Source organism: Vipera berus (genome assembly GCF_964194415.1).
Source record: "Vipera berus genome assembly, chromosome: 3".
Classification (NCBI taxonomy): Eukaryota; Metazoa; Chordata; class Lepidosauria; order Squamata; family Viperidae; genus Vipera; species Vipera berus.
This window is the reverse complement of record NC_138204.1, coordinates 163,951,707-163,964,791: the sequence shown is the minus strand read 5'-3', so window position 1 is coordinate 163,964,791 and position 13,085 is coordinate 163,951,707. Positions and strand designations below refer to the sequence as shown.

General features: G+C 42.5%; 1 protein-coding gene across 2 annotated transcripts; it reads left to right on the top strand.

The window, feature by feature from the left end:
• Positions 1-4,757: 4,757 nt before the first annotated feature.
• On the top strand, positions 4,758-11,163 carry TUBB6 (tubulin beta 6 class V). 2 transcript variants are annotated; one of them, XM_081326165.1, is made up of 4 exons: positions 4,758-4,981; positions 6,250-6,358; positions 8,827-8,937; positions 9,423-11,163. In XM_081326165.1, the coding sequence occupies exons 1-4, from the start codon at positions 4,925-4,927 to the stop codon at positions 10,484-10,486; spliced, it is 1,341 nt and encodes a 446-aa protein (XP_081182291.1). In that variant the 5' UTR covers positions 4,758-4,924; the 3' UTR covers positions 10,487-11,163. The 2 variants fall into 2 exon arrangements, with proteins under 2 accessions (XP_081182291.1, XP_081182292.1); XM_081326166.1 differs by lacking the exon at positions 4,758-4,981 and adding an exon at positions 5,614-5,795.
• Positions 11,164-13,085: the final 1,922 nt, after the last annotated feature.

The following is a 13,085-nucleotide window of genomic DNA, read 5'->3' as shown; positions in this document are numbered from 1 at the left end:
GTAGTGCTTTTCAGTGAGCTACTTTGTGGCAACTTTGCCATCCTCTGAATGCATAATGGCTAGCTTTAAAAAGGCAGAGCAGTTGTCTCAGCATATTTCATTTGGTAACAAATAACTGTTGTAATTTCCTTGGCTCCTGCCTATTTACCTTACAATGAAAGGATTTATCCCTTTCAAAATAAATATTTGTTTTGTCATCAAAGCTTTTGATTCCATCCTCCAGTTAAGATTGTAAACAGTAGATTTTTCCTCAATAAGGTTGGGTAGGAATACTCCATATTGCCTTTCTTGATGCCAGGAAATTATGTTTCCCACTGCTTTCTTTTTTCTTGGCAATGTAGCAATCCAAAAGAGGAACAGAAGTTTCGTTTAGCTGCAACAATACCAATAGCAGTTACACAAATATCAATAATTGGAGATGCACAACTGCTTCAAAAGTTGGATATGGCCTTTTTTTTACTACTTCTAATAAAGTCAGTTGGTAATCTTGAATGCTCAAAAGATTAAAAAAAATGGGGAAAAAATGAACTATTTAAAAAAAAAATCCTTGAAAACACGGAAAAGATTCTGCAAAACAGATGGAATATGCAAAAAGCACTCCATCAGTTTTCCATGACTTACACAATATTTCTACTGTTTCTTTGCTTGTTTCTTGTGTAGGTGGCACATACAAATCATTTCAACTAAGGTAGCTATGTCTTTGGTAGTATACTAATGTACCAACCACTCATGGTTTCAATTCTTTCCTCTGGTTATCTGTACTCAGTAATATTTCAAATACTGTTTCAATATTTGTTCTTGTCTTAGCACTATGTTCATTTTTCTATGGCTTCCCTTTCCTTAGCATGGAAGACAATCAAATTACCCCTCCTTCCCAATATCTACTGAAAGAATGAGAGGAAGGGATTACGTAGACACACAGCCCCATACACTGCTTGTCTGCAGGAAACCCATCCCTGCTGTCCAGGCAGATGACAGGGAAAAATTAGATCTAGGCAGAGATTCTTTCTCACAATGATTAAAGGCATGGACGTTGACAGGTGTAGCCCTGCATTTATTCTAAGCAGGGAACAGGAGTAGCCTACACAACTTAATACAGGTAGTCCTTGACTTACAACCACAATTGAGACAAGAATTTGTTGTTAAGCAAGGCAGTAGTTAGGTGAGTCATACTCAATTTTATAACCTTTTTTGCAATGGTTGTTAAGTGAATCTGGCTCCCCCCCCCCAACTGACTTTGTTTGTTGGAAGCTGCCCGGGAAAGTCACAAATGATTATCCCATGAACCCAAGATGCTGCTACTGTCAAAATACATACCAATTACCAAACACCCAGATTTTGATCACGCAACAGTTTCAAGTGTGAATACTGGTTGCAAGTCACTTTTTCCAGTGCTTTGAGCAGTCGCTAAATGAATGATTGTAGTCCCTCCCAAGAAGAAAAAAATGCCCCTGCTTGCACTGGGACTTGGAAATGTTGACCCTTGGCTCACTTGTGAATGTAATGATGATCTGTTTCTTTTCAAATCATACTACACGGGGGTGGAAGCACAAGCATACTCATCATTTAATGTGTCCAGAGCAGTGTTATCCCACCTGTTCCTTCCAACTCTGAGTCACAACTCTGCCAGGCAAATACAAAATTGTTCCTTCTGGCTCCCCTCTCGATTCTCTGCTGGAAGACTCCTTCCTAGCAGGTGGCCATGACTGAGATTCCAGATGCTTGGAATAGTCAATTGCCCCGCAACGTTCATTGCATTTAAGACCAAGCCACAATGAAGGAAGAATCTCTTTTTTGCATGGCTGCATTCATTAATTTACAAAGGAAAACCAAGGTTGGACCACTTTTTCCAACTGAAGAGCACATTCTTGTAGGAGTAATCTGCTAGAAGCAATATGGCAATTTAATTCATGGGTAAATATATGGCCAGAGCCCAAAGTTGGCATGGCCCCTATTTTTCTGCAGTCACTTCCTTCCTGTTCACTTTGTAGCAGGCTGTCCCAAAAGGGCCAGATTTTTCCTGTCAAAGAAGTTAAGGGATCACTTGCCAAGTGTCTGCAAAAGAAGCCTGCGAGTCGTGCATGGCAACAAGACTCCAGTGGCAAATCAGCACTGGCACAAACTTTATAAAGTATAAACCTCTTGGGCACCCTCTCCATTTCTCAATCCACTGGAAGCAACACTTACCAAGGTTTTTTTTTGCAGACATCTGGTTGGCTGCTACATCTACCACACATGTAGTTTTTTGTTTCAGCTGGCAGGTTCAAAACAACAAAGAAGCAATCACAGTACAATAATGGGAAGAAATGTGGAGGGGAAAAATCAATAAAATTTAAGGGAGAATTGGTATAAAATGTTTTACAGGTTATATACATACAACTCCATCAATAATTACTAATGCAGACAAATCATAATAATATATGTTGGAAATGCCACAACAGGGGAACATTTTATCATATATGATAGTCATGTTAAAAAATACCCTCAAAATACTGAGAAGAAATAGAACAAAATATTCAGAAAATTCTAAAAGTAAAATTTGAACTGAAATCATTATTTCTTTCAGATATAATTCCAGAAAATATAAATATAAATAAAAATACAATGTATTAAGATACATGCTGACATCTACAATTTGTCACAACATAGGAAACTGATATATCTGTATTATAATAATAAGGACCATACTGCACATCACACTGGAAGCAAATTTAAACATTTGGAATATGGTTTCTAGGAAAACAAAAATAGGTTTCTAGACCCAATTAAAAAAATAACCAATTAAATGACCTAAAGAGAAACTAACACTATCCTTCAAAGTTTATTGCAAAGTACAGTGGTCATGGAAACAAACAAAAGAGGAGAAAAGTTCCCTAAAAATTGATAGTTTTTATCCACGCTTTATCACTAGGGGTTTTTTGTTTAATTCCAGTACAGGTAATCCTCAACTTTCAACCACAATTGAGCCCAAAATCTCGGTTGCTAAGTGAGACAGGTGAATTTTGCCCCACTTTATGTCCTTTTTCGCCACAGCTTTAAGTGAATCATTGCGATTAAGTTAATAACATGATTGTTAAATGAATCTGGCATCCTCATTGACTTGTGTGTCAGAAGGTCACAAAATGTGATCACGGACTCAGGGACACACCACCATCCGTCATAAACATGAACCAGTTGCCAAGCATCTGAATTTTAATCATGTGACCATGGGATGCTGCAATGGTTGTGTGGAAAATGGTCATAAGTCACTTTTTTCAGTGCATTGTAACTTTGAACAATCACTAAATGGATGGTTTTAAGTGGAGGACTACCTGTATTCTGTTTTCAATCCTTGTCTTTCTAAAAACCTCTTAAAAGCTTAAAGAGAAGGGGGGATGGGATGGGATGGATATATTACAGTGCAGAAAGTACACTCCATTCTGTCCCTATTTTGTCTGGGTTTGCACTAAGCCCAGAGCTATGAATTATCCTTTTTGTCAACCTTGACTACTGATGAATGCATGCAAAAGCTTGTGCAGTTTTCTTGGTAACGTTTTTGAAAATGGTTTATTGCATCTTCTGTCAGGATTTTTTTTTATGACCTCCTAGACTAGGACTAAGAGAAAGTGATTGGCCCAAACACCCAACCAGCCTTCATGCCTAAGGGAGCCCTAGAATTCGGGTCTCCCCAGTGCCTTTAACCATTACACCAGACTGCCTTTTTAATTCAGACTATTGAATTACAATGGGGAAGAAATGGAGGTAGTGACAGATTTTATTTTCCTGGGCTCCAAGATCACTGCAGATGGGGACTGTAGCCAAGAAATTAAAAGACGCTTGCTCCTGTGGAGGAAAGCCATGGCAAATCTAGACAGCACACTAAAAAGCAGAGACATCACCCTGTCAACAAAAGTGCGTATAGTTAAGGCTATGGTCTTCCCAGTTGCAATGTATGGCAGTGAAAATTGGACCATAAGAAAGGCTGAGCGCCAAAGAATTGAAGCCTTTGAACTATGCTGCTGGAGAAGACTCCTGCGAGTCCCTTGGACTGCAAGGCGATCAAACCGGTCAGTCCTAGAGGAGATCAACCCTGACTGCTCTTTAGAAGGCCAGATCCTGAAGCTAAAACTCAAATACTTTGGCCACCTAATGAGAAGGAAGGACTCACTGGAGAAGAGCCTAATGCTGGGAAAGATTGAGGGCAATAGAAGAAGGGGACGACAGAGAATGAGGTGGCCGGATGGAGTCACTGAAGCAGTAGGCGTGAGCTTAAATGGACTCCAGAAGATGGTAGAGGACAGGAAGGCCTGGAGGAACGTTGTCCATAGGGTCGCGATGGGTCGGACACGACTTCGCAACTAACAACAACATTGAATTACACCATTCCAATGTGTCGGAGGGGTAGGTGGCTACCTACTAGACTCCGGCCTGGCTGAGGAAGGGGTCTGGGCAAGCGCCAGGCACTCTTAACGTATAGAAAGCTCTGACCTCTAGCGCACCGTTTTCCAACCTTAGGAACTTGAAGATGCGTGGACTTCAATTCCCAGAATTCCCCAGCCAGCATAGCTGGCTGGGGAATTCTGGGAGTTGAAGTCCACGCATCTTCAAGTTCCTAAGGTTGGAAAACGCTGCTCTAGCGTGCGAAAACGGCTCTTGCCAAGACAAGAGGGAGACGATTCACACGCACCGAGAGGCGCGGCCGGAGCAAAAGGCTGGTCAGGGGGCTGCGCCAGTTGCTGCTGCTGCTCCCTCCCAGCCTCTGTGAAGTTGCCGAGTGAGCCAAGCGGGGAGGCTGAATCACCGCCCGGGAGCCAATCAAAACGTCCATTTTGAGGCAGCAACTCCGCGTTCATCCGCCGCAGGGCTTGAAATACGGGAGGGAGGCAAAGGGGAAGCGGCGAAGCCGAACGCAGCGGGCGCAGCAAAAAAAAAAAAAACCAACACCATGAGGGAGATCGTGCACATCCAGGCCGGTCAGTGTGGAAACCAAATCGGAACCAAGGTATGATGATGATGGCGGCGGCGGCGGCGGTGGGGAATTATGTCGCATTATAAGGCCAACCGATGAATTATAAATCGCGGACGACGAAAGAGCTCTGGCAGCCGCTCGGGAGGTGCTGGACGCGGGGTGGGCGATGTCCAGCTCTTCCCCTTAAAGGCGACCGCGCCCTTTCGCCTCGCTCCCGTCCACCTGGAACGAGGGACGTTCCTTGAAAGAGGCCAGGACAGGGGTAGGCAACCTCGGCTCTTTTATGACTCATGGACTTCAACTCCCAGAATTCCTGAGCCAGCATAGCTGGCTCAGGAATTCTGGGAGTTGAAGTCCATGAGTCATAAAAGAGCCGAGGTTGCCTACCCCTGGGCCAGGAGAAGCCGCCCCGTTTCCTTCGTCCTTAATACCCAAAAGGGAAGAAAAAAAAAAGCGATGAGCAAAATTCCTCCCTGCCAGTTTCGCTTCGCTGGGGAGGGGAGGGGAGGGGAGGGAGGGCGAAGATTCTTGAAACTTGCCGAGGCGCCTGTTGGGCGCCGAGCGCTGGAAAGAAACCACCCAAACGGGAACTCAATAGCCGCTCCTTGCGTTGTTGACCATAAAAGGCTTCGGGGGGAAAAAAATTGAAACCGGGGGGGGGGGGAAAGAAAAAAAATGCTGAAGCTGGGCCGGGACGGGGGGGGGGAAAGAAAGGGGGAGCGGAGGAGGATGGAGCGATTAAAAGCGGAAAGAAAGGGGAAAGAGGTTCGAGTCGGGAAGCGGGCTGAGAATTGGAAACCGATTTCTTTTCCTTTGCAGTTCCTCGGGTTCCTGTCTTTATTATTATGTATGTATGTATGTATGTATGTATGTATGTATGTATGTATTTATTTATTTATTTACTTACTTACTTACTTACTTACTTACTTACTTACTTACTTACTTACTTACTTACTTACTTATTTAATTAATTTAATTTATATACCGCCCTTCTCCCGAAGGACTCAGGGCGGTGAACAGGGCCCCCCCACCCCCTCCACACACACAGACACAGACACACACACACACACACACACACACACACAGACAGAGACACGTTTTCGCTGCTGGGTTGTTCCAGGCAAGGGGCGGGAGGGGCCGTCCGGAGCCGCTCTCAAACACGCCTGGCATTCAGCAGCTGCTCGATCCGGCGCATGCCTTCGAGGCCGCCGTGGGTGGGAGACAGGCAGGCGGACCCTACGGGCTGCTGGAGAACAGCGCCGCCCTAATCGTCGTCCCCTGTCCTTTTTTGCTCCTCGCAGTTTTGGGAAGTGATCAGCGATGAGCACGGGATTGACCCAGCCGGAGGCTACGTTGGTGACTCAGCTTTGCAGCTGGAGAGGATCAGCGTCTACTACAATGAATCATCCTGTGAGTTGTGAGGAGTTTCGGGCCCCCGAGCGATCTCTTTAGGGGGGGGAGAGAGAAAATGGGAAGGAAGCGACGAGGTTGCTCTTGCGTTTCCTTTAGAAAAATGCTTTCCCCCACCCCCAGCCCCCCCCCGACAACAGCACATTCCCCCTGGCCTTAGGGTGCCAGTTCCCAGAATTCCCAAGCATGCCGGGAAATTCTGGAAACGTCCCAAGATGCCTTCGTGTTTTAATAGCTGCTCTGTGAACTTTAGCATAAAGTAATTGCCAAGCTGGCTTTTTTGTAAAAAAAAAATCTAGTAAAGAAATCTGCCTTAATTAGCATAATATCTTATAATACTAACGAGCAGCATTTAAGTGTGGGTTGGTCATGAGTGAACTGTGAACTTCAGAGCAGAAAGTGAGATAGAGCAAGTTACTTATAATTGGTTGTAAAATTGCATTTTTGTCTCTTAAGCACTGTTGCCCGTGTGTTTTAGGCCTTCTAATTCATAAGTGTAACATGTATAAATTTCAAAAATACATGCTGCATCCTGCTGAAACAGGGAGACAAATGAAACACAAGACAAAATACATTACAATTTTAATAATATGTAATATATTTGCTTTGGGTCTCAATAAGATAGTTGCCCCAAACAGGAGCCTGTCAGAGATGTCAGATTTCACCATAATTCCCAGTGTAAAAAAGCACATCTACCGCTTACAATGTTCCTTTACATTAGGGGTGTCAAACTCAATTTCATTGAGGGCCCCATCAGCATTGTGGTTGCCCTCAGTGGGGACGGGTGGGTATGGCCTGGGTGGGCGTGGCCTACTGGGTGGGCGTGGCTAGAGTGCATATGGCCTACTGGGTGGGCATGGCCAGCTCTACATCGTTCGCATCAAGGGTGCCTATGGGGGCCTGGGCAGGAGAGGGACAGATCTGAGGGTCTCTGGCAGGAGGAGGGTCTCTGGGCCAGGGCCAAGGCAGTGGGGGCCGTTCCCTCACTGTTTCCAGGATGGCTTTGCGGGCCACATGAAACCACTTCGCGAGCCGGATCTGGCCCCCCCGGCCTTGTGTTTGACATGTCTGCTTTACATTGTTGAGTCGTTCTTACTTTTAAGAACGTTCTTCGTTTGTAGTGAAAAATCTGCTTCTTTGCATTTACTTTTACCAATCCTTGAACTTCATTACTTATGACCCTAAGAGAGATTCTTTGTGGTCACATAGTTGGACAAATAGCTGCTGATACTGTTGCCTCAAATTTTTCTCCTGCCACATTTGGGCCCACTTCTTAACTGTGGCTGAATGCAAGGGTTTGAGTGCAAGCCTGAGGAAGAAGAAGCAGAAGCAGCATGTATTGGCTGGAAGGAGCTGGTTGCCAAGAGTTATGCCAATTATCTGTCTTTGACTTAAATGGGGAAATTACTTAATGAGTGCTCAGTTCTCAGGAAGGGGAAATTACAGTTCCTCTTTCACTAAGTGAGAGAGCATTTGTGAGTTTGTTGGATGGGTGCATACATATTTACGAATATATGTGTATCTAGCTTCTGACATACCATCTTTTGCATTTGGGGGGATAGAAAAATTGCCCCATAGCAATTTCTTCAATTAGAGAAAATCACGGAAGTTTGCAAAACTTCAGCAACTAAGCAGTGATTTACTAATATCAAGCCCTAATGTTTTGAGCTATTGTCCCAGTCCAAAAGCGTGAAATCCTGCCATTGTTTACAAGTGTGAGCATGTTGAGCTTTGTCCTGGATTAATTTCAGATAAGGTAGCAGTCCATTCTCCTGTTCCTCCCCCCACCTTCCCCATGGCTCCTGACATTTCTGGCTGAATGAAGCTTCCCACTAACTTCCACTTCTGTTAATGTAGTACACAAGTTCCATTTGCCTATCCTTGCTTAAACTGATAGCATGATAGGAAAACAAAAGTAAATAATCGCTGTGGGCCATGTTTATAACCGATGATGGTAGTTGTACTATAACCTGAGGCTAACAACAAAGCTATCATTCTGATCCAAAAGTGGCTGAGGACATGCCTTTGGGAAGCCAAAAGACGAATGTAATAATTGTAATGGTATGTGGGAAACACCTTGATGAGCTGAAACCAAGAATCTCACTTTTGGTAATGGGGACTGTAAGGGTGTTTAGGACTTGAAATTCTAGTTTTAAAAATGGCACCAGCTTGGCATTTATATCCATAAATGCTCACTTGACATGGCACCTAAAGGATGAGTGTGGGAGTGAGCTTTACAGATTTTCAAAGTGGGATGGCATATGTATATTGGCTGAGCTTAAGCAAAAGCCTTGGTTAAGATTGCAATAGTTGTGAAGGACAATAAGGCATTTTCCCCAAGAACAGTAAGGAAATTGGTCCCTCATTTTTAGATCAAATAAAAATTAGATGGTGTAGTAAATATTCAGAAATTTATGTGGATAGATCGGTAGTCTGTTTTAATTTAATGTACATATTATTTCTTTTAGCCCAAACCTATGTACCCAGAGCAATTTTGGTGGACTTGGAACCTGGAACCATGGATAGTGTTCGATCTGGTCCTTTTGGACAACTCTTTCGGCCTGATAATTTTATCTTTGGTATGTTGACGATAGACTGTTACAAAAAGAAAAATTCCCAAGGACAATGTGTTTAATGCATGCATTAGACAATGCTTATGTATCCTTGCACCTTTGGTGCGTTCCTCTCGTTTCACGTTAACCCCAAATGTAACAAAACTTCATACAGGTAGCCAATGCATTTTTCTATAGCACCGGCTGATGAATCTTGAATTTTTAGTAAAAGACAAAAAAACATGAGAACTGGCAAACCTATCCATCTTGGCATTAATGGGCGTGAATGAAATTCCTGTGTTATAGTGTCAGTATACCACAATGTATACGAATGTAAAACTATATGAAGCATTTCTAAGAATGTTTTGACTATTACTTGGCAGCTAGAGTTCCCAATATATGACACTTGAAAATGTTTAAATTTATATAGATTTTGGAATGGTGAAGATTCATCTACAGATATTTTGAGTCTATTTCACGACTTGGTAAATCTGATCTTTTTTCCTTTTCAGGACAAACGGGTGCTGGAAATAATTGGGCCAAAGGACATTATACTGAAGGAGCAGAACTTGTAGATTCAGTGCTTGATATTGTGAGAAAAGAATGTGAACACTGTGATTGTTTGCAAGGATTTCAGCTCACTCATTCTCTTGGAGGAGGAACAGGTTCTGGGATGGGAACACTTCTCATCAGCAAAATTCGAGAGGAATATCCTGATAGGATAATGAATACATTTAGTGTCATGCCATCTCCCAAAGTTTCTGACACCGTGGTAGAACCATATAATGCCACTCTCTCAGTCCATCAGCTGGTTGAAAATACAGATGAAACCTACTGTATTGATAATGAAGCGCTCTATGATATTTGCTTCCGTACTTTGAAGCTTACCACGCCAACATATGGAGATCTCAACCATTTGGTGTCTGCTACAATGAGTGGGGTCACAACATCACTGCGTTTTCCTGGCCAACTAAATGCAGATTTACGCAAGTTGGCAGTAAATATGGTTCCATTCCCACGCTTGCACTTCTTTATGCCTGGATTTGCTCCTTTGACTGCCCGAGGCAGCCAGCAGTACCAAGCTCTTACAGTCCCAGAGCTCACTCAGCAAATGTTTGATGCCAAAAACATGATGGCAGCCTGTGATCCAAGACATGGACGATATCTGACAGTGGCCACAGTCTTCCGAGGTCCCATGTCCATGAAAGAAGTTGATGAACAGATGCTCGCCATCCAGAACAAGAACAGTAGCTACTTTGTAGAATGGATCCCAAATAATGTCAAAGTGGCTGTTTGTGATATAGCACCTCGTGGCCTCAAGATGGCCTCTACCTTTATTGGAAACAGCACTGCCATTCAAGAGCTCTTCAAAAGAATTTCAGAGCAGTTCTCTGCCATGTTTAGGAGAAAGGCTTTTCTTCACTGGTTTACTGGTGAAGGTATGGATGAGATGGAATTTACAGAAGCAGAAAGCAACATGAACGATCTCGTTTCTGAGTACCAACAGTACCAAGAAGCAACAGCAAACGATGGAGAGGAAGCATTTGAAGATGATGAGGAAGAAGTTAATGAATAAAGTTAATACAATTCTCAAGTCTGAAGTGTTTGCTTTAGTGCTAATCATTTGCATAACATTAAGAATATCATAGAGCTTAATTTTTCAAAGGATTAATTTAGCCATTTTCTTTAGAATGGATCGTTAATGCTTTGCATCAAAGGTAAAGCTAAGTTTTCCCAATTTATTGACTTGCTCAATGGGGCTGTGAGAGCCAAGACTTTTAACGCAAAAAATAAACAAAATAAAAATCAGGCCCAAATTCTACAGAATGAACGTTATCCCTCCCATATTCACTAGGTTGGCTGAATCTATTTTGAAACAGCAAAATTCGAGTTGCCCATTTAAAAGTAGACATAAACCTATTAAGTCTTGTTTATAAATTACAGAGCTACCCCAGTTATATAATAGGCTTATGAGTGCACGTGTTTTGACTTGGTGTTAGTGCACATAAAATTTATATTGAAATAAGTAATTTTATCCAGCTTCCTGAAAGAAATGGGAGATTTTTCTTTTAAGAAATAATACATATTCTTCCCACACCCAGCTGAAACAATTTACACCGCAATCCAATGCATGGTTACTTGAAAGTAAATATTTCTTCTTCTAAATGGAATTTTTTATCCAAGTAAATGTGTTTCAGAATTGCAGTGTTATGTCTTTGTTCTTTTTTACCATGTATTGATTTGTTGGGAACAAACTCCATTAATTAAAAATAATTTTAAAATTAATTTAGCCTTATGTATATTCCATATTTATAAATTATGCTTCAACACTGGTGTTTTTGAATTGTTAGAGTAACCTCTGAGGAAGTGGATGATTCTTTTGGAAGCTGAAGCTTTAAATTTCATGATACAAAGGAGGCATATTCTAAGGCTGCAGGTCCACATGTACCCTACTTAGTTCCCAGAATTCTTCCAAATGTTACTACTTTTTCACTTTACATGTGATAGAAAGCATTAGAAACATCCCATATGGTATAACTACAGTAGATGTAATTTTGTTACATTGAAATGTAAATTAATTCCCACGTTCTCTTTCTGGCTCTAGCAACTTTGGCTTTAGCTCCACCTACCTTTTTGTAGTGCTAGCAACCAGGGCACCAGTTACTCTCTTGGGTAATCCCCATCATGTGGACGGACCAGACATGTCTGAATAGATGTCAGCACATTCCATAAGAATTCCAGTCTACTTCACTAGCTGCCACATTAGATTTTCCTAAATGCTATGCCTGACCTATGCTGACTGGACATTTTGGATTAGACCAGGGGTGTCAAACTCAATTTCATTGAGGGCCGCGTTAGCATTGCGGTTGCCCTCAGGGGGCCGGGTGGGTATGGCCTGGGTGGGTGTGGCCTACTGGGTGGGCATGGCTAGAGTGCATATGGCCTACTGGGTGGGCATGGCCAGCTCTACATCATTCGCATCAAGGGTGCATATGGGAGCCTGGGCAGGAGTGGGACAGATCTGAGGGTCTCTGGGCCAGGGCCAAGGCAGTGGGGGCCGTTCGCTCACTGTTTCCAGGATGGCTTCGCGGGCCGCATGAAACCACTTCGCGGGCCGGATCTGGCCCCCGGGCCTTGTGTTTGACATGTCTGGATTAGACAGTATGACATTTAACCAGCATCAAGTGAAACAGCACTTTCCAGCACTTTCCAGCCATTCCTGGCTGCAAAGAAATATCTCCAAGTGTGTGCATATGAAATAGCTACTTTAGGAACCTAATGATTCATAGGATAAAGACTGGGTTTCTCTATATGTTTTATTAGCTATCTAGCCTTTTCAATCCTTGATGCTTGTGCTAGCTCTCATCACAATCCAGATAATGTGTCATTAGCGATTGAATTTTTAATATCTTTAAAGAGCTCCAACATGAAACTTTTTTTTTAGTACAGCCACAAAGCGGGCTGAATTTTTCATAGGTCTATTTTTCACAATGTTACTATCCTTGCTTTGCCACAGGAAGTTCATAATGTACTATGAAGCTACAGATTTTGCCCCAATGCTCTTCCTTTGCTTCTATTACCTACTACTGGTTGCTTTTTAGTTTGATGTTTTGGGAACACACCTCCCTTCCCTTCTTTTTACTGACCTAGATACTTCTGCAGCAGTAGCAGTCATACCTGCTTCTTGCTTAATACCAGGTAATTTATGAGCACGTTAAATGACCTTTCTTAGCAGAGATCCCAATTTTTTTCATTATCAGCTGTTCAATTTGCATTCTATTCTTATCTAATTACTAATTTACAATAGGGACTCCAGCTTAACTCACTCTTCTTGTATGCCCTTTGCTAATAATGAATGGTCCATCCAATCCATCCTTCCTTGCCTGTGCTATCTATCTCTGGTTCTGAACAGGAAGATCAGTATCACATATGTGTGTCTATGAGCTCATATGATGACTTTAGATAACAGTATGGAACAGACTACTTGATGTTATTTTTCCCTTTAGTTTACTAGACGGTACGTGGTGAATTCTGATTTTTCTCATTTCATTGCCACACTTTATCAACATGTCTATGGGACCCCTAGTCTCCTTGAAAAAGCTACCATGTAATCTTTCATGTCTACGTGTCTGTGGTTATTAGAAATCTAACAACTGGCTGTATGGTTTCATTAT

Coding starts and splice junctions, on each gene's coding strand:
- TUBB6 (XM_081326165.1), top strand. CDS start 4,925: ATGAGGGAGATCGTGCACATCCAGGCCGGTCAGTGTGGAAACCAAATC. Junction 6,359..8,826: donor CTACTACAATGAATCATCCT/GTGAGTTGTGAG, acceptor TATTTCTTTTAG/CCCAAACCTATGTACCCAGA. Junction 8,938..9,422: donor GCCTGATAATTTTATCTTTG/GTATGTTGACGA, acceptor TTTCCTTTTCAG/GACAAACGGGTGCTGGAAAT.